This window comes from Sitodiplosis mosellana, unplaced genomic scaffold (assembly GCF_009176505.1).
Source record: "Sitodiplosis mosellana isolate CC-2019 unplaced genomic scaffold, AAFC_SMos_1.0 Smas_scaffold_6181, whole genome shotgun sequence".
In the NCBI taxonomy this organism is placed as follows: Eukaryota; Metazoa; Arthropoda; class Insecta; order Diptera; family Cecidomyiidae; genus Sitodiplosis; species Sitodiplosis mosellana.
This window is the reverse complement of record NW_022601422.1, coordinates 1,370,959-1,393,430: the sequence shown is the minus strand read 5'-3', so window position 1 is coordinate 1,393,430 and position 22,472 is coordinate 1,370,959. Positions and strand designations below refer to the sequence as shown.

The following is a 22,472-nucleotide window of genomic DNA, read 5'->3' as shown; positions in this document are numbered from 1 at the left end:
CAAAATATATCACCCACATTGATTTTTCAATTTCGTCCATTAGACAGGTTAAAATGATTGGGCCGCATCTCTCGTTCTGGCTATCAACACTTTTAGCGGTGCAAAGAAGTATAAATAAACAAAAGAAACAAGAACGAACAGCGGCAGCAGCAAGAACCGAGCGAACAGGCGAAAAAAAAAATGAACAAAAAACACGTCAAACTAACACGAAGAGCGAATAGCCAGAGAGAGAGAGAGAGAGAGAGAGAGAGAGAGAGAGAGAGAGAGAGAGAGAGAGAGAGAGACAGGCAGAAAGAATTGGCAACGAAGAAAGAAGAAAACAGCACACCACTGCAACAACAAAAACCATTTTTTTATTTAATGTCCAGTGAGACTGAAAAACGAGCAGAAAATTTGAATATAGATTGCAAATTATATTATTATATTATTCGTTTTTTCGTTAATCAGCCTCGTAAAAATGTTTATATATTAAATGGTTTGCTGTCTTGTTTCCTCGCCATCTCTCTCGTCGTTCTCCGGCTATGCCACTTGCATGCTTAAGCGCTAAGTTGTTGCTTCTCGCCATGCGTGCGTTTATGTGTCCATGTGTGTTGGCCGGTCGTTTTGTTTCACGAGTTCAACATATTTAAATGCATCTATAAATATGATATTCGTTTTAAGCTTGGCTAATTTGATTGGCTGTCCATTAAGAGAGGAAGCAAAGAGAATGAGAGAGGAAAGTGCCAAAATCCGATAATTTATGTACGTAAAAACGTCTTTTGATTTCTAGTAGATCACACGATCGGCATGAATGGGCAAGTGGGCAATCATCACTGAGTGAATGAGAGAATGTGAATGAGTCTTGCAACTTGCTGTTGTTGTTGCTGCTGTTAAACATTGTGTTTATTGTGTTTGTATGTGTGTGGCTGTTGAGATCGATCAACCGTTCCATTTGCGTACAAACGATACACCATCGCAAAGTAAACGACCGAAAACATTTTTTGATAATCATACCCAAATCGGGGGAAAATTCAGAACAAGATAAACGGCAACAAAGTAAGCAAATTAAATTAAACAACATGTGAACACATTTCTGAAGCATTGAGGCTACTCCGGATTGAATAATTGAATTTGATGATTGCCGAGGACGTTCGACTGGTTAAATAAGGACTGTTGGAATAAATTAAGCAAATTCTCACCGAAAATTCAGCCAAACAGAACATTTTCGCTTTCAATCAATGCATAAATTCCTAATTAAAACCAAAGGTGAACGAGATGATAGTCTCAGGACATTTTCATGCATGAAGAACTGAACAATCTTTACTGATAAATTGAACCAAATGAAAGTTACAATTGAAAATTTCCACTCTCCATTCATACATCGCCGTGTTTTTATTCTACCTTAAACCGTATGCTGATTTCTTTGAAAGCATGACAAAACCACAAAGCGACAACAAACAAACATTCACACGTCTCCTTCATTCTCGCTTGTTCAAGCATGTATGCGCGAAAAAAAAAAGTCCCCAATTGAAATATGTATATGAAATGTGGCTGCCAAAATATTGGGCGTGTTTCGAGCCATTCAGAGATTTCCAAATATTTGACCAAAAATATGTGCGTTGCTTTGCATTTTTCCTTCCCAATCGAAGAGACAATTTTAGTCATTTCAATCTTTTATCGTAAATTCATACTAAAATCGGTCGGTTGCTCTTACTTTTGACCCATCTCTTCCATGATCATCGGATACGTTCGCAAAATGGGTACTATTTGATACAAAAGTGATTTGGCCATCCGGTGTACGATTCGCAAGGCGAAGATATGAGCATTTTATCGGTAGAAAGAAACGAAGAGAAACAACAACGAACACAGAGTCACCAGAAGGAATTATGACGAAGAGAGAATATATGGATGATCCGCTTTCAAATTGAACAATAAATTTTTGGTGGTATCGTGTTTTATGCGATGTAAAAACGTGAAATCTAAAACACCATCAATTGCCATCCGTTTGTACAATTTCTTTCTGTCTCTCGCTCTCTTCGCTTTGCTTTTTGTCCGGATAAGCCACATTTTTTGTCCGTTTTTAGATTCAAAATGCTATTCATTTCTTATCAGCTCTTTCTCTCATATTCATTTCTCACATTTGGCTTTCGGTCTTTCGCTCCGCTCCGCTCAATTAATGTGTGTCGAATATTTTAGCGCGCCAATCTACACTAATTTGGTCAACCAAACATATATTATTCATTGAAAGAAGAAGAAGAAAAAAGAATTCAAACATAAGTCGCACATTTTGGGTTGAATCAGACACAGCAAATAACACTTCATGCGAACGATCGTGTGTGCGCGCACACGAAAAAGCGCACACGCATTTCGAGCGAAACGAAAAGAGAAGAAGCGAGAATAAAAAGTCAAACAAATCAGAATCATTCTAATAAGCCACTTAATATTTTGCTTTGGCCAAACAATCACACAGAATATATTTTTCGCACTGTGCGCTCTCTCTCTCTCTCTCTCTCTCGTCTTCTTCTTTTAAAGAGGAAACAACTTTGAAATCTACAACATTTTTCGCGCGCATGGATTATTTTGCTCTTCTTTGTATTCTTTTTCTATCTATTGCTTCTTTGGATGACTGTTTTGTTGTTGTTATTGGTTGATATTTCTTTTCTCGTTGTCATACCTTTTAGTTTCGCGGATTTTTTCCTTGCATTTTATGGTCGTTATTTGACTGTTGTTCAAACTAAGGCACATACATAAATTTTTATTTATTTGACTCTGTGTGTTTTTTTTTCGTCGTCGTCGACGATCTCTCGCACTCGCTCTGTCTCTCTTTTTTTTTCTACGTTTTACCTCAAGCTTGTCTTGTTGCCTTTTTTAATATATCGGCTTTGGAGCTGTTGCTCTGTGTGTCGTTTATGTCGCCATAACCGGTTATTCAATGCAAACATTGAACATTTTTCGAGCTGTACAGAATTGTATGAACCAGCATCATCCAACGCGCGATATGTGTGCACATAAGCGCTTGACTTGCGTTCGTTCCATTCAAAGAGGCAACAAGAAGAAAAAAAAACACGTTAAAACCAAACAATGCAAATTGAACAATATTTTGTAACTAAACAGAAAATTCTTTTTATCGTTGAACAGACGAACAGCAAGATTCTTACTAGTTGCACTCGCAGACTCAGAGCGTAAGTCCAATGTCTTCTGCATTCTGCGAACAGCCCAGTACACACACACACACACAATCTGTGGTATGTGTCACTCGAATCGGTCTGTCACATTCATGCATTTCATTTGCAGGCCAAATGCAATGTCTCTTTCGTGTTCTCTCTCTCTCTCTCTGTGTGTGTGTCGCAATAACAACACATTTTGCGACAGCGACGCTTTTTTCCGCCCGAATCGGATCTTCTGACAGAGAGTGAGTGTGAGTGTGTTTGATTTCAATGGTTTCTTGACTTAACTTGGTTCAATCGATTTAGATTGAACGGAATATGCTTTCTGTTTGAACAAAGGCGCCGAGTACAAATTGCGTCACGATAAACAGTTGAATGAAAATAAATACACACTCTCGCAAAGCACACGACCAATCGCTCAAAAAATTAAATATATGTATAGAAGTGGCCGAGACAATATATCTGTCACTCGTTTTATTGCACGCAACAAGACGAAACGGAGAAAGAAAACTTTCAACTGAATTTAAGTCTGAAATCAATGTTACGTTTTTCGTTCGTTCATGCTCCAAAGAACCACAGCTCAACAACAAAGGGTTTTCTCACATTTTTAACATGTGCACTAAAAGATTAACGTAATCGTTATGATTATAAAGATGTGAAAATTGACAGTATAAACAGAATATTTTTTTTTCGCCTTCATTCTGCTTCTCAGAAGCAAGAGGTTTTGAGCTTAGTTTTGCAGGCAAACAACAACAACAAATACCATGAGAGATGTTAGCAAATGTTGGAATAGCTGGGGTCGTCTTGTTACGAACCGCAAATGCTACGAATGGTTTTTCATCCCGCAGAAATCAACAACAACAACAACAAAAAAACCGAATGCCACCGCCTTTGGTTTTTTTCTCTCCCCCTCGCCAACTTGCTCCGTCCATTGTGAATGTTTTATTATTGTGATACGAGAGCCAAACAAATGCATCGGCTTAGCTTTTTTGCTCTATCTCCATTCTAAAATGCGGCACAGTTTTCCTTTGCTTCATTTTTCTGTTGTTGTTCCAATCTTTCTCTCACTCTCTCGTCTCCATTCGAAAATTGCGCTCTCTTAAAATATAAATACACGGGATATGAGAAGATTTTCCGATTTGCCAAAGCCGATTTTTAGATTTGTACATGAAAATTGTTCCATCAAAAGCACGCAAACTCTACGTCGATAGCGGGGGAGGTGAATTGATGTTGCTAACCATTTCGTTTCGCACTCCATGCCATATTGCAGATATCAGATCCAAGAAGTTCAATTTCACAACGTTCCTCCGGCTACAGATTCTGCCGCTGCGGGTAAGGGATGCTTCGAAAACACTTTTTCGCATAATGTGTTTAATAATAGATTCATTGTTCGCGTTGCTCACAGCCACCTTGTGTATAAATTCGAAAAAGAAAAAAAAACGCTCTCGTAATAGGAGAAAAAATACACACGTTTTGTGAATGTGTTTGTGCTTTTGAATAGATGGTCGTGGGGCGGGTGGCTTATCGTTTACGTCTTCGTCAATTCGGCGTGGGCTCGTACTCATTTGAAACATACACAAACATGCCGTATTATCATCGATAAGCAGAAAAATGCGAAAAAGAAAAAGAGCGATACCGTCGAGAAAAGTGTATTTATTCAATGCATAATACAAACTTATGTGAACCTGTATTCTTTGCAATGTATTTTTTCGGTTGGGCGACAAGCTCAACAGATTGCGGACAATACACACACATCAAAAATGCCAACTATAGATGTTTTGCGCAATAAACGAACGAAATAACGCTTTTATGGCGTATTATAACTGCTTCTTTTTATTGGAAATCTCGAATATTTTTGTAAAAAAAGTCCTTTTTGAAGTTTTGAATCTCCACTTCTCTGGAATTCTTTAAACAAATATTTTCAATGTATAATTTGGATATAATTTCAAATCGGGAAATTGATCGAAAATATTTATTAATGCATTAAGGTGTGTAGTCACTATTTACAGTCTCTATCATCAAAATTAGGTGCCATTAAACAATGGCAAATTGAGCTGATCCGAAAAATGTTGATATTTTAATATAGTTATTATAACTGTGATTGGCTCTGGTTTGTTGCGGTAGACATGCAGACTTTTGAATAAACAAAATGCATCAAACCCTAATTTAATTCTTTTCGATAACCCAATAACGATTGCATTCACAAAAGCACGCAAAAGCGAAGTGTGATAGAACCATAAATAAAATAAAATAAATTCCAATTGTCAAATTAAATACATATATATCAATTTAAAAACTAAATATTTATTGAATCCTATTGACAAATCGGTTGGTTGATACACACAAACACATTCTCCTATGTACACGCATGCATTTTATGAATAGAAATTGTGTGTGCAGTCGAAAAACAAACGGAAAAGGATTCGATGCACCGAAAAGAATGTAAACAGTTCACAAAAAGCCATATAATTTGATATGCTGCACTGTGAACATAGGATGTACGTAAATTGTGGCTAATGTTGTGCCTCTGCCATCTTTCCCAATTGAATTAAGTAAATATCGATTATTTTTTTGTATTTCGGTGGTACAAACAGGTCAAAGTGTTTGTTGAACTGTGTGTGTGTGTGTGTGTCGATCGAAGGTGCGAGAATCGATAGAGCCGATAAATTAAATCATTGAACAAATGTGTGTTCGGTATTCGGTTTCCGGGGAATGGAATAAAAAAAAACTGTATGTACAAGGACACGTTTTGTGAATTAATTCACAACAAATCGATTCCTTTATATTTCATTTTCTTTAGTATTGAAACCAAAATTCCATCGAATTCGAATGACACACGTAACCGCCTTTGAATTTACCTGAGAAAGAGAGGCGACATTGTTTATTCGATTGTTTTGACAAATCCATAATATTTAAGCCGCTGTTGATATTGAAAATACAACAACATTTTTTTGCCGGCATCAAAATATATACATGGCATACTGACATACCGGATCCAAAGTTTTATTTCTCGGTATGATTAGTTCGTCTCGTTTATCGCTCACTTTTTGCACACACACACACACACGCACACACACATACACAATAACTGTCTATTGTTTGAGAGGAAAAACCAGGAATTTTCGGTTGCGTCATGCAACACAATAGACGAATGTGTTCGAATTATGTGTGTGCATTGTGCATCATGCAGTGCGAACACATGTTTTACTTTCATTTTCGCACAATATCAAACGAAATTAAAAATTGCATTGTAAAGCGAGAAGACAAAAGTGCCAACCAGAAAATTACAATGAGCCGAATATTCGTCTTGTGTCTATGACACACAGAATCTTTCTCTCTCTCTCTCTCTCTCTCTCTCTCTCTCTCTCTGAATCCACTTTGTGCTTTGTTCCTTTTCTCTTCCCAAAAAAATTTAAATCAATGAAACCAAAAATACACGTTCATCGTTCTTTAGAAATCAGCATGTTCAGTGGTGAAATATTTCCATTTTGTTTCTTCTCTCTCGTTGTTGTTGTTGTTAAAATCAGTTTGTTCACAAAATTGGCACGAAACACATGCGCATGCAAGTGATTCAATACCCTGCTTTTTGTTGTTTGTGTAAGTGTCTGTTCTTCCTTCGGTTCAAATGAAGCAAAAGATATTAATCAAGATTTTTCAATCTTTGTTAATGCTTTGCTGTTTTGATCCTCGTCAAGCAATACCTTTAATATGAATTTTGAACCAAACGAATCGAAACCCACAAAACATTTTTTTTTTTATGAAAAACGGCTTAGTGTTCGTTTCTTCTCTCTTTTTAACGGTGTTTATTTTGGAAGACGCAGGTATTTTTTGATTTGATTCATTTGACGATCGAAAAACAATCAGAAGAGGAAAAGAAGAAAAAAATTGTAGTGACGAAAATGTTTTACGATCGGTGGAAAAGATACGAGGCCGAGATTTGTGTGTTTGTTGTAGTTTTTTATTTGCTTCGATGGAAATGAAATCGAATCTCTGATCCGGAGTCGGACGAATGTAAAGAGGAGAAAAATTAGCAAAAATGAAATATTTCCATAAGCAAATACAATAAGAGCCAGATAAGACACCGAGAGACAGGGAGAGAGAGAGAGGGAGAGAGAGATAGAGTGAGATAGAGTGAGGTCCGGGTTATTTTGCTTCGGTGTTGCATTTCAAAATTGACGATGCTTAACAAACACCCTCGAACAAATAACAATAATTCCATGTTTGGTTCCAGCAGAAAAAAAATGGAGCCAATAATGAAGAGCAGACGAAAGAAGACGGCTACCAATGTCCTTTCAAAATCGAGTTGCACACACAAACACACATTTCGTATTCGCAGTCAGTCGTGTAACAAGACGATTGAAATTTGGCATACCATACGATTTTTAACGAACCGAACAGAGAATACAGAAACAAAATATGCCAATTTTTTTCTCCACTCTCGAGTATTCGAAGAAGTGGTCGAAAAATGAAGGATGTATCGGTCAACGAGCAAACAGCAATCAGCTTAGTGACAGGTAGATTGGTTATTCTTCTCTTTTTTTTCTGGTTAGCCGAGGTGGTCATAGCGCAAGTGTGCCTGCGCAGCCAATTTCACGATAAAGTGAACAAGTTGCAACGCATACAGACACAAATGAGCCTTGCGAAAAATGAAGATGAGCCAAAAGAACAATGAAAAACGATGGAAAAGAAAAACAAAAAACGGCGACGGTAACAAGGAACGAAAGAGAAAATGTAAAATTATCAAATTGACCGCAACCGGATGAAAAGTGGAAGCTTGAGCTGTCGTCCGCTCTGTTTTTTCTGCTATAATTCATCGGTCAAATTCCGTGGTGGTGCCATCAACAACGGCAAACGCAAAAAAAACTAAATAAATGATGATGGCACCGAAGAAAATCATAATTGTAATTTATTATTGTGATTTGGAAATCAAATATCTTAATTAGGTTTGGCTGTTGTTTTTGCTTTTTTTTTCTGCTCTCTCGCCCGTGTCATTCGTTCGAGTTCAGGTTCTTTATCTTCGTTATCGTAGTTGTCGCTTTCATTCGAATTCCGATACATTTTTCACGTTTGGAACCTATTTCGATGTGTGTTGTTTTTTATGCTTTGGATGCCGTAATAACATGGTCATTAGATAAGGCAGACGAATTTTTTGGGCGCTCGTACCAGTTGAATTCGACCAACACAACGATGGCTTCAACCGAAAAAGACCCATTTATATATATATATATATACTTTTTTCCGTATTGTGATATTTTATCGTTCAGGTACAATCCAATCAACAGAGAAGGGAAAAAAAAGGTTCATTAATTTATCATTTACACCGAAAAACCAACAAATAATCATGCAAACATTTATCTCGACGTAAGAAAAATACAACATTTTTCGGTTTAATATATCATCACGTTCAGCAATTTTTTTTTCTCCTCCTCTGCCTCTCTTTCTCTGTTCATTTTGATTGTTTAGTTTTTTGATCTCAACTCTTCGACGACCGTTGAAAACCGTACAATTTGCGTATATGTGTGTGTGGCTTCTCTCTTTCTCTCTCTCTCTCTTTTTTCATTTATTGGTTTTTATTCGCTCTATTCCTCTCTCACTCTGTCTTCCATTTATTATTTATTTTGTTATTCGCATTCTGTAATTTAATATGGAATCGCCCTTCAATTCAATAATCACTGAAACCTATAACCTATATTTATATCTTTGATTGGCGTATTTAACGTTGCTTTTATTTATTTTTTTCATTATTCTGGCCGTTCGGTTTCACTTTACTACTGCTTCGTTCGGTGTGTGTATTTGTGTGTGTGTGTGTGTGTGTGTGTAACATGATCGTTAATATGTTAATTGTTGTTTGAGTTGTCAATCATAAGATCATTACAAATTACATAATCAATCAATTGTATCATTGATTCTTGTTGCGATCAACAGCAGCGCTATACATATATCAAGTAGATGTGAAGACCACGAAACAGCGGCATAGAAGAAATGACTGAATGAATTGTATATTTTCTAAGAATGTTATTTCTATAATTAACTAATAAGCATATCGTTTTTTGTTTTTTTTTTCTCTTCGCAGATATCATAAGTATTTCCGTAGCAGCCAGTACAAACGCGGTCAAATGTGAATGACTATGGAGATTAACGGCTAAATAATAATATATCGCCGGACAGAGACCACACATAAAAAAAAAAAATGTAAACAAGTGCAATAATATCGTTTATACCCAAGTAAATGCAAGGATATTTGAAAGGACAATGAGGTGGTAAACACCGAAACAAAACTAAACGAGAAAAAACAAATTGATACAGTTTATATGCCAAAATTGCATATAAAACAAACAACAAACAAGAAGAGAGTGAGACGTGCGTAGGACGTTCTAGTGTAATTAGTAAAATAGTGTTCTGATCTATTCGCTACACGTATAATAGTTTGTAATATGTCATCAAAATGGATCTCCAATCGCTGGGTGCATTTCTATAAGGCTGAATAGCTGATAAAAAAAAAAACAAAACACATCAATATAACCAACGGCGCGTTTAAATGTTTTTGCTCTATATTTTACGTTTGTAATACATCGCGTGCGCAAAACCGTTTCCCATTTGAAATATGCGTGTATAAAGTCAACAATACTATTTTTAAACATAAAATTCGCATTGTGCCCCATCATCTCACTCCGCATTCACAGCATAATAAAAAAAAAAAACGAAATACACTTATGTGATCGAAATCAAAAATCTATTTGCTCAGCATTCGCATACATTTTTATGTGCGATCATCATCGTCAACGCGTCTTGTAAATTTCGGTTGATTTTCGAGTAATTTTCATTTTAATCGAGAGAAGAAAAAAAAAACCAGAGAAAAATCAAATAAATCCACTTAACGATAATTTACGGCACTTTATTAATCATTTCGACAACGTGCAAGACCCCAAAAAAACAAAACATTAAACGTCGGCGTAACAGAGAAAAACAATTTTTCAATTTGTCAACAGAAGTGGACGGTTTTTTCTCTCTCTTCATTTAGTTCGGTTTCGACAGGAGAAAGAAAAAAGAAACTCTGCAAACTAATCATCAAGAATCTAAAAACGCACCAGGCAGAGAAAGAGAGAGAGAGTGAGTAAGAGAGAAATTTAGTGTGTTCGTTTGAGTTTTGTGCACTCTCAGAATGAATACAGTGTTTAAAATGAATAATTTATGTTTGCGTTGTACGCAGCCATCTTATTTTAATTACAAATACGAGCAACATATTCACGTCGTTGCATAAAACGAAGAAGAAAAAAAGAATCCCAAGAGAAAATCCGCAACAACGCACAAAACCACACACACACACACATACACGACGCGCCCGATTAATTATGTGGTAGAAATTCACTCTATGTTTCATGTTGCATATAAAATTAAAATTAAAATTTGAGCGGAAAACAAAGAAGAAAAAAGAGAGCAATGTGTCATCATCAAATCAAGTCACAACTGAAATTAATTAACTGAAACAGCAGCAACAAGAGAAAAGATAAGAGAGTTAATGCCGCTATCGCTTAGAGGCAAAAGAACAGCAAACGTGTTTTAAATAAATAAGTTTTTAATATTTATCAACAAAAACAAAACCGAAACGAGGTAAATTCAGAAGCAAAAAAAAAAAGAGAAGCAGAACCATTCACATAGAAAGTGAATCACGGAAACGCTTGGCGCTAGCAAAAAGCAAGAAGAAGAAGACGACGAATTAAAAAAAAAAAAAACGACTAAAATCAAGTGTTGTGATAAAAATTATAGAATAAACTATGCCCCACAATAGTCATAATTCACAAAGCGCCGGTGCGACGGTCGGTCTCAGCAATGGCGTTCTATCGACAAACGGCGGCACCGGCATCGGTGGTACCTCAACCACAACCGGCTCATCATCGCCCGGTGACGATCTGGGCAGCACCGACGAAGTCAAAGTATTCAAAGACGAAGGCGAACAAGAGAATGAGGAAATCTCATCGCAAACATTACTAGAAGAGAAATCAAGTCTGATCGATTTGACGGAGAGTGAGGTGAGTAGCGTAGCGTAGTGTTGATGTGACAAACACACAACGAATTTGTCACAACAGTAACAATTCCGAAAAAACCACACATACACACACACAATGTTGGTCGCATTCGGCCCAATCAATCAATCAATCAATCAATCAGTCAATCAATTGACGCCTCATTTGTGCTTTCTCTTCTGTTCGGTTTATTTCACAGGAAAAAAGCGGGAAATCACAATCCAGACAAGAGCAGGGTTCAGTTTTTGGTAAGTTTTCTTTTTCTTTTCCACACATTCCACTGTTTAGAATCCATTCGGTTTTGCATTAAAATCGAAAAAAACTAACATTTTGCAAATTAAACTTTGCACTGATACAATCTCAATAACAAATAGTGTTTGTTTAGTAACAATAAATCGAAATTGTACAATGCATAAAACAATAAAAACAAACACGATTTTTGTGAAAATAGAAAAAAAAAATGATTCAATCGAATAATGTTTTGAATATATTCATATTTTACAGGAAAAGTTGATACACACAATAACTTATTCAACTACATCTCACTTCCGTACTCATATCCAAATGGAGCTGCATCAATGGTGAGTTCACTTGCATCATTTCCTTCATTTTTGATTTTTTTTTTTTTTACTTTCAAATAGAAAGAAAAATTGTGTTTATATTTCGAAAAGAAAGATTTCCAATTGAATTTCGAGGTCAAATGACGAATTGAATGTTTTGATTCAAAACATTTCCGTAACGAAAAAAAAAAAAAACAAAATGAAATAAAAACGATCTGCAAATGATCGATCAATCCAGTGCAACTACGAGATGCATTACTCTTTATATATATATATGAAACCAAATACATGCCAATATTATGTACGATTTGAAGGCGTGCACATACTCGGATACATTTTTTTCTTCTTCTTCTTCTTCTTCTTTATATTCCTTCGCTCTCTTGATCAAATACATTTTAAATCATTAGTAATTGCTCGTAAATGCTACAAATTTAGCAAGTATTTTCATATTTAAATGTTTGAAGGCATGTTTGAGCAATGCGATTTCCGTTCGTTCAATGTTCTCGCCGTCGTAAATCAAGTCATCGGTTCGGTTCGGTTCATGCAGTGCCGTTAAATATGCAATTTTCTCTTACGCAAAATGTGAAGAGCTATTACAACAACAACAGTAATAGCAACAAAATCCAATGCACCGAATGCGAATGGATTTGTTCGCCGAACGAAATCAACATGATGAAGAGAGGAAGAAACAGAAGAGAAAAAAAAAACAGCAGCGTACACACAGCGTAATGTAATGCAATAATTACGGTTTTCATTCTTACATACGTTTAATTTCCCATCGAAACAATTATTTTCATTTACATTTGGTGTACGAATAACGGCCACTAGGGTAAAACTCATCGACATCAAACGAAAATCCATGCGTTTTATTTTGTTATTTCTCTGCTCTCTTTCTCTCTCTCTCTCTCTCTCTCTCTCTCTCTCTATCACTCGATTTTTTTGTACATTTCAACTGTGATGCATTTATGCGCATCTATATAGTGAACGAACAAATTGATTTTGGAAGAATACGAGCAAAATGAAAAGAATACAACAATGTGAAAAGAAAGACAGAGAGAGAGAGTGAGAGAAAGGCGGTAGGAATGAACAAAAATATGTGCTGCCGAATCAAAAGTAAAAAAGCCACACATTTAGAGGAAAAATATCAACAATCGGCGCAAAATCGCCGGAATCAAGCGAGAGATATGAGATATGTTTATGCGAATATCTCGTAATGTGTGCATACTTGTGCGCTTGCTGATGTAATGATCAACGAGTTTAATTACCTTTTGGGGGGGGGGAATTATCGCCTGCCTGCGTCAATTAGCAAGCGATAAAAAAAAATTATATTGTCATGCACGTTTCGGGCGGTTTGTTTTCATTTTGTTTTTAGAATGCAAGCACGTGGATACACACATGCTATAGTTGAATCGAACACTTCAATGCGTCGCAAATTTGATTATCAAGAAATTGTCACATGCAGGTTCAATGTTTATTTGCCTTCGAATTTATTGTCTAAAAAGTGTTTTGTTTTTCTATTTGGGAAAAAAATTCATTTCAAATTGATGGTCTCAATTAATGATGTTTCGAAGCAGGAAACCTCCTTTCCTGACGAATGAAAAAGATATTCGAAGTTTGAGTTGAATCAAAGTCAGTTCAAGCTCAAAATCTCAAGTCGAAACTATTTTCGATCCATGAAACCTTTTTTCAGCGCAGAATCATTGCTTTTAGCATTATCTCCCATTTCGATTGTGCTGCAAATAAAGATTCCGAAAAAGTTCTGTACTATTTTGCGCTCCAATTAACGTTTTTTTTTTTCTCGATACAAACACGAATGACGCAATGGTTCATGTGGCTGAACTATGCGATAGAATGAAATGGCGACATCTTCAAGTATGTGGTGTCAGTTCAAAGCACCGAAAAGACCACAAGGTTATTAATAAGCTACAGAGAAAAGCTGATCAACGACCAAAGCTAAAAAAAAACAACAGACACATACGATAGAATGAGTTAGAGCACACATATGTTCAATAGGGTATTGTTTGTAATGATGGAATAATAATTTACTACACCACATTGAACAGTAGAAAAAAAAAGAGTACATAAGCGCATTGAATGAGTCTCACTGGCTGCACAAAACGGATCGATGCCAAAATAAACCGACAATGTGACGTTTCAACGCCAAACACATCGATTCTGTTCTCTCTTTTTTTTCTTCGTTCGTAAAAGAGCGAATGAGACAAGCGGTGGGAAGTTTATAAAAAAAAGAGCAGGCAACTTGCGCATGATTGCAAGTGTGCGCTGGTTATTGAAAATGTTCCAATGTGGTTATTAATAATAAAATCAACCAGAAAACCGACAAACTGCATATATGCATATGAGTGTCTATATAACAAAATAGAGAGAGAAAGAGAGACTACATGATGCTGAAAGCCTCAAAACATACATTAACATGTATAAGTCGTCCGTCTTTCGCCGTTGTGTTGCTGTTGTTGTTGGTTTTTTTTTATATTCGATTTCTTAGATTCAGCACTCAAATCGGTTGTGTGCAGTGAATAACTCATTCAGTGTACTCATTATGAATAATGGAATTTATATGAACGTAATTTAAACGAAGCGAACGATATAAAAAAAGATAGTGAGCTCTCTATCAGTTCTGGAGAAGAGGTTAAAGTTGAAATCCAGCACTTCAGTTAGTTGTTGTTGTTGCTGCTGCTTTTTATTGTGACGCATAAAAAAAAAGAAGAAACACTGATCTGTGTAAGAAATCTCATTATATCAACTTTTTTCCATTCTTCTCCGTTGTGATATTATTGATGATGGTGCGTCGATCGTGCGCTGCATTTGCTATCTTTCCTGTAACTCTGTTGTTTCTTCTGCTTCTTCTTTTTATCTGAGCGTCGTTTTTTTTTCTATGTGTTTTTTTTCCCTACTTCTTCTTCTCATTGGCTTTGTTAAATGTATGCGCTAGCTCACTTGTCCGCATCGTGTGTTAAATGAATACAATATTCTAATTACGATTTGAATTTAATATGAGAGTGTGTTACTTCTTTTAATTAAACTATATATGTATAGTTTTTTTTTATGGTTTTAACTCTTATAATTGCAATTACAATTAGTCGAACCGTTCCAATTTATTATAATCTCTACGTTTTACGAGGTTTAATTTTTGTATTGTTCTCTTTATTTCTTCACTTCACTTCGTATACCACAAAGATGCGCACGATCTTAAATTCGAAAAATATCGTCGTTCTTTTCTTTTAATGCTATATATTTCATGAATACTTTGTGAATTTCACACATACTTGCCGCTGCCACTGCCGCTATAGCCGCTGCCATCGCCACACACAACCAAAAAACTAGAGACGATGGTAAATCATTAGCTTTGAACCGGCAATCCTCTTAGGAGATTAGTGCGCCGTTTCAAACATGTGAAAATTATCAAACAGAATGGGTTATTGGCGTTGATTGCGCTATATAAAACAATCAGTCAAAATTCAATTTTTCGAATAATCCGAGATTGTGAGCGTTCTTATCGCGCATCAATTGATCTCTCGTCTCAAACTCTATTTCTCTCTCTCTCTCTCTCTCTCTCTCTCTCTCTCTCTCTCTCGATCCATAAGAAGCGTGTGTGTGTGTGTCTGTCCGTCCAAAGAGCATCACAGATGAGCAAGAGCTATAAACGATTTTTAATTGCTTTATCGATGTTTTTGGAGTGTGAAGACAGACGAAGGCTCACACAAACTGATTGAAATAAATACCCCATCTAATGGCGTATTATCACAATCAGAGAGATTAAAACCAAGAGAAAATAAAAGAGAAACAAAAGGGAGAGAGAGAGAGAAATAAGAGTAGTGTCAAGACGGATGCGCAAAGCCCTTACATCCATTAAATATTAAATACAATTTTATTCAGAATATTCATGTTTAAATTCAATTACAACATAATATTCATAATTTTTGCTTGTTATTTGTCTTATCGGTGGCCCCAGTTCTCCACATCTTTGTCTCACACTCCTCCGGTGTGTGTGTGCTTTTTTCTGTAATTCAATTTTCCTATAGAATATTTTAAGACAACATTTAATATGCATACAAGATATATAGATGTGCAATAATTTTTTTCGTGAGCTAGTTAAGGTTCTGTTCATTGAGTGTGTGCATAATTTGGTTGATTGATGCGTAACACTGTTTATGGTTAACAAGTTGTGAGTGAGAGACAGGTACAGCTAATGGAAAATATAGAAGAAAAATACTGGGGAGAAGAATGAACAAAAAAAAAGCGCAGCTTATTTCATATTAACATTAATTGATACATTACATTTTTATATTGATCACATATATACACACAAAGAGAGACTGAGATGCATTTTGCTCTGCCTCTCTCTGAGTTGTGCCTTCTTGTGTGTTTACTGTGATTTTTAACGCTTTTATGGATTTTAATTGTTTAATTTTTCTCTTTGATATGAAGATTATACCTGTTCAAACACTTCAATTATATATGAACTACATAAAAAATGAGCTCCGATGCAAAATTGGCTGCATGTGCGTAACAAACTGCCCACGAGTTTGCTGCTGTTCTTGTTTTTGTTGTTTTTGTTCTTCTCTGTCCATGTTTTGTTGTCGTGTTGCTGTTATGTTCCATCAACGCAGGGCCTCAATCAACACAAACACTCTCTCAATGATGATGACGATGACAATAACACACCGACACAACTTACTTAACTTCGTTTTTGAATCGCCAATTCCCTGTTCGTTTACACAAGCTAATTCTCCAGACGCGTAAATAATATTAATGTACCGTGCATGCATTCACCAGTTATATTCTTTTTTCGTTCAGATTTTACAAAAATAGTAATATGAGTTATGAGTGTATCTTGTGGCGCAGCCACTCACACAATGCAATGCACCTATTTGTCGGTAAAGAGTATAGATTTATGTGTGACATGTATGAGCCAATAAATGATGCATTTTCACAGGGTGTGTATCATTACTTCAGTATAACATGCCATACTCAGTTTGACATGTTGGTACAAGAATTGAACGAAGTCAGACTTCAACTGATTAAAGTTGAAACTTCAGGGCTTCGTTTACATGATGAGAAGAAATCAGTGAAATACCGGGTGATACCCGGAAATTGCGAAACATTGATTTCGAATCGATTCCATTCCATGCGTGTGTTTGTTTGCGTTGCAACGACGAGGCTAAGCATGTCATAATTACGTGCACAGTCATCGCACACAAACAGAAGGGCGTTTGATGAAATGAAAGAGAGAAACACCCCCGTCTTAGTCTAGTTCGATGTTTAAACTCGACCTTTTTTACTCGCTTCGAATATAGTCAATCATTTTCGAATGAATTGCATTCAGAATGGAATTTAAAATTCATTTGTAAGTCATTTTTAATATTGTCGCAGTCACACCACTATCGTCTATGAATGATGTGCGAAAGACAAAAAAAAAATGCGGAGAAAAGAAATGTCGCCGTTGTTTCTCCCTCCCCCTAATAAATGTGTCGGTGATGTCGTTCGGAACAAAAGCGTTTGGAAAATGGCGAATGGAATTGATTCCGTCACAGACAATTTCTATAAAAAGAAAAACATGCGAAACCAAAAATGCGAATAAAACTTTACTTCGCACGCATCATCGCATCCAATTGATACTAAAAATACGACGAGACAGTCGACATATATCGCAATGAGTCCATGTGTTGATCCACACGATCTCTTTGGCTCTCTCTCTCTCTCTCTCTCTCTCTCTCTCTCCCTTTCACTCACTCTCCGGCCACAATCTTATCCCGTTGCAATGTGTGATTTATTCCGTTGAATGCTTAATTGAAAATGTTCCCGCAACGAGATTTTCGTTCACTTTCTTATGATAAATTTGAGCGGCCACGCGAGCGCATGCTCGTTCGGCCCCACGAGCTCGTGATCAGCATGAACATAGTCATCGATCTGAATGGTTGGCGCGATCGCATGTGCCGATATCTTGACTGAACAAAATAATTAGTTTATAAATCATGCGATTAGGCGAAAAATTTCAATTGCGCGAATGAAATAGAAATTAAGTCGACGAAAACTCAACAAACTGCACATTCGCTGCAAAGACTGTGCATTTTGGAATGGAATATTGATTTAGAGCAGCGCAACGCCATGGCATAAGACATACAAAGGCATTGAAAGAGGGAGATGGAGAGAGAAATCAACAAACAAGCGACATAGTCAACGACATTCGGTGAACAAAATATAAATGTCATAAAGTGTAATGGCAAATGGATAGTTTTGCCGTCACAGATAAAGACACTGCAATTAAGACTGAGAATGTGTAGATATTATGATTTATATGGAGTTTGGAGACTTTTTAAGTTGTATGGCTTTTGGAACGCGATCGTTCGCTTCGCTCACATTTGCCTATATGCATAACAAGCCCGAGAAGAAAAAAAAAACAAAACGAAACGAAAAGGCAGAAACATCAAACAGCGAGACACAGAGTCCAAAGGACACAACCACATAAATTTATCACATTTATTAAAGTCACTTGCACACATATCGCGCTTCGTCGTAGCGAACGAAGTCGTTATGGTTTCATAAATATCAGTAACATTTCATGTGATATGCTTTTGTTTTTAGCATTATTTCCCGAAATGAAAGAGACACAAAGACAGACGAAGTAGAAAAAAGGACAGAAAAAAAAACTTAATGAAAAATAACACACGATCAAGTGGCTAAAATGAACTTACATATGCTACATGGTAATTAGCAATAATCAGAGAAATAAATTGCATTTGCTGAGTGGCTGTCTCTTCGTATGTGCATGTGTGTGTGTGTGGAATGCCAGCTCCAGCATGAGACGGGCGATTTTGTGAAACAACATGACAATAGAAATTGTAGCAGGTTCATGCTTGCTCTTGTGTGTTCGCGCGCATACGCTCACTGCTCAATATCGGGAAAGCGGTAAACGCTTCGAATTTCACGGTAAATAGAGTCGAGCGCACGCTTGCGCGCAACACTCATAATCTATATTGTTGCTGTTGCTGCTTTCATTGTGTGCGTGTGGCTGAAGAGTTGCAAACCATTTGCATGCTATTATAAATTAGTAATGTGTGCATTGCGTTTGGTCATTTATCATTCAGTCGATACATTTGTCGGTTGAAACACTAAAACTTATAGCATTGATGATTTACAGCCGACCAATTCACAATAATTCATGATTATTTATTGCTGGTGATTAGAATTGTGTGATGCAGAAAAAAAAGTTTTTTTTTTCTTTTGCCGTCTTTTTCTGGACAAGTCAGTCGAAAAATATTCAAGAATCGAGATATCAAATGTCATGAACGCGCACACGCGCGCTCGAGCGATTATTTTTTTGGTGATGTTTCTTCTTTGGTTTTCCGAACTGAATGTCAATAATTGATTGCTGGAAACGAGATGCATCGACTCGCTAGGAATGTCGAAGCGTTGATTTCTTACAGCGATAAGCCGTGCGCACATTTCACAAAATGACTTTCAAATATATAAATGTTTTATTATAAGACGAAGAACAGCTACTTAAAAGTTAAATCATTTTGTGAATTTTACACTTACTTGAAACGATTTGGTTGTGTTATTATATGTTTTGGGCCAAGTTATTTTTTTTTATAATCATCAATGTGTGATCGCTATGCTGTGTGTACAATTTCGCGGTTAAATACCAAATTGCTTTTTTATGGCCTGTGTGATGAATTTCAACCGATCGTGAACGTGGACAAATTTCTAAATATAATATCGAGCCAGTTTACGTTTTTGGTTTTTGTTTTTCCAGTGTTTCTTCTCTCCGAATACGAAATGATTAAGCGTGGAGCGATCGAGCAAGCCGCTCAAAAGCGGTAAAAGTCAAAATCGGCGCCAATTAAAATTGCTGCACAACAATCGATTGTGATTCATCAAAATGCGATGAGATTGTAGATTTGCGTAAAGCGGAGCGAGCTGTTGCAGTCGAACATTCGATTTTCAGTTGCTGATAATTTGTTCAATTTTTTGGTTGCTGCAGTTTAACGATTGTCAACCATGTGTCTTTTTCTTCTTTTGAGCGAAAGGGGGCAAATAAATGCGCAAACGATCAAGAAAAAAGACTCAGGGAGAGAGAGAGAGAGAGAGAGAGAGAGAGAGAGAGAGAGAGAGAGAAAATCCAAGTCGTTTTTGACGACATGCTCGCACGCACGCACTCTCTTGTCATTGTTGCGAACCGAAATGCCTTGCTTTTATACGATTCGTTCGTTTTTTTTTTCTTTCTGTCGAGACAAAAAGGAAATTAAGTGTGTATGTGTGTGCATGTATTTCTTGATGTTGTTGTTGGATTTTTATTTGACTCTTTTTTTTTCGGTATTTTTACTGTCGAATTTTCACAAAATTCTAAGAACCATTAAATTTAGTCACATTTTGAAATGGTAAATCATTGCTTGGCACTGTGGCCGATTGTGTTGGATGCGCGAACGCGCTTGCTCGCATATGTGATTCGTATTTGAGTGAGTGTTTTCTTTGTTTTCAACATTGATTCGTCACTTGTGCACAGAATAAAATGCTTGTTAGGCCGCACATTTGCTGTCGGTCGGTCGGTTGGTCGTGCGCGCATTCGTATGTGCCCCATGTGTAATTAATTTTACTAATTCTCATCCCATAAAATTAGAGAGACGGTCTTTTTGAAACATTCTGAATGTGTCGCGCGGCTTTCAACACGCAACCGATCTGAATCATTTTTTCGTGTTTCTTTTTCTATGTCTTTTATTTGTAAAATTACCATCAAACACACAAAAATCCATAGGTGTTGAAAGAGAGTGGCCCCAAGAGCTAACGAGTAAATGGTCATTAGATTAGCATAGTTTACAAACCAAACACTTGCTACCGATCAGCTTTCTTCCAGGGCAGGTAGTTTTTGTCACGCAAAAAGTGGACGATCGTAAATCATGAAGCAAATCATCAAACACCAAATTTGAATAGAAAGACCAGACTCCGTTAGTTCGGGTCAAATGAAAAAAAAAAAAACAGAAAGATAGAGAGAGAGAGAGAAAACGGCTAAACAAAGTACCCCAGTAATCTTTTAATTATTAGCTGTTCTCTTTTTTCCGCAGCCGATTCGGATGAAACGATTTTGCCGCCATTAATTTCCATGAAATATGTCACACCATCGCCTAACTTAACTGGATTCTATTAAAAATGGCGATAAAATCATGCGCTCTTTACTCTCTCTCTCGTCTCAAAACTCAATTCAACACACTCCATCTTCTCAAATTCAAAGCATGAAATGCGTGAGAGATTTCGGCATCGCTTGTTCATGAAACAAACAAACAAACAAAAAACACACACACACACACACTCTTCATGAGCCGTCCGTGTTTAATATTCTCATATTTAATTAAATAACATCCTTTTCAACAACAACATATTCTTTTTTCTTATGAATCTACTATATCATCAATGCAAAACAAAAAACGGCCGGGACCGTTTTCAAACATCGTTGTTGTCCGTGGATTTTTTTCTGTTTCTTGTATGTGCCCCCGTTTGTTCTTACGATTATTCGGAATCCCTTTTGTTTTCCATAAAGCAAAAAGCGCAAAAAAAAAAAATGTGTAATCAATATTGAGAAATGAGGAACACGCCTAAATATTTTTTTTAACAAGAATTGAATAATGGCGCAACGTACAACAGCAGCAAAATTTTGTCCAGAGCGCGCGGAAAATAGGAGTTGGCTCGGTATTACGCATCAATTAATGAGAGAAATATGTCAACAGCAGTTATTTTGGAAATAAAATCATTTCGCTTTACAATTGGAATCATGAGCTGTATGCAAAAGTATCGTCTAATAATTCGAGAGCAAAATTAATAATTTATTTATCCACTGTAATTGAATTGAAAAAAGCGAAAATTAAAAAAATGAAAAATGTCATAAAAAAATCTGGAAATTAAGAATCAGTCTCAAATTCCCCGTCCATTATCTTAATTTCGATTTGCTGACTTTCAACATTTTCGGTGATTTGATGGATACAAAGAGGGCTCTATTTTTGAAATACTTCACACTGTTCATGAATTCCATTTCCTTGGAATCCTTTGGCAATGCAGCAACCATTCACGCGTATCTTATTGCACTCTTTTTGCATTCATTTATTTTTCTCTTCCATATTTTATTTGCTATTCACTGGATTTCGTTCCGCTTCATTTTTCTTGGTACAAAGACGCTAATTCTCTTGCATAAATCCAATTGTTTGTTATTATTATTATTTCTTCGTTTTGCATACTCTTTGTTTCGTAATTTGTTTTGTTCATTTTCTCTCCTCATCATCATCGTTGTTGTTGCGATTTTTTGTTCATGTTGTCGAAACAGTCGGTAGAACATTGACTGGTAGCAGAAACCGTTGGCTTTTGTTCCATACGGAACACTAAATTAGTTTTCTCACACAGCGAATTTCGTCCGTTCGTTTGCTTCTGATTCGTGGATTTTTCATTTTAATATTCAATGAGATCCGAAAGAGAGCAAAAATTTATCATCACTTGCAAATCTCCTAATCCAATTCAAGTTGTTTGCCTCTTGAGAAGCGCTCAAGTCAAGCTTAAGTGAGTGTAGAATACTCGAAACTGTTGGCATAATCGATGAATATGTGTGTGTGTGTGTGTGTGTGTGTGTGTGTGCATGAGAAATGTGTTCTAGGAAGCAAACTCGCTTAATTGTTGTCATTTCAGTTATCCAGACTATGCGATTTCATCCTATGCTAAAGCCAAATTCAAATCATAATTGT

General features: G+C 36.4%; 1 protein-coding gene across 6 annotated transcripts in view; it reads left to right on the top strand.

Moving 5' to 3' along the window:
• LOC129576392 (protein pangolin, isoforms A/H/I/S) overlaps positions 1-22,472 on the top strand; it is a 131,835-nt gene that overhangs the window by 29,605 nt on the left and 79,758 nt on the right. For all 6 annotated transcript variants that reach the window (XR_008688882.1, XM_055461489.1, XM_055461491.1 and 3 more), the window contains exons 3-5: positions 9,220-11,176; positions 11,370-11,418; positions 11,675-11,751. Coding sequence is in view for 5 of the 6 variants with exons in the window: in XM_055461489.1 (XP_055317464.1) it covers positions 10,922-11,176; positions 11,370-11,418; positions 11,675-11,751 (381 nt within the window). In the remaining variant the exon portion in view is untranslated. The remainder of the gene's footprint in view (positions 1-9,219; positions 11,177-11,369; positions 11,419-11,674; positions 11,752-22,472) is intronic.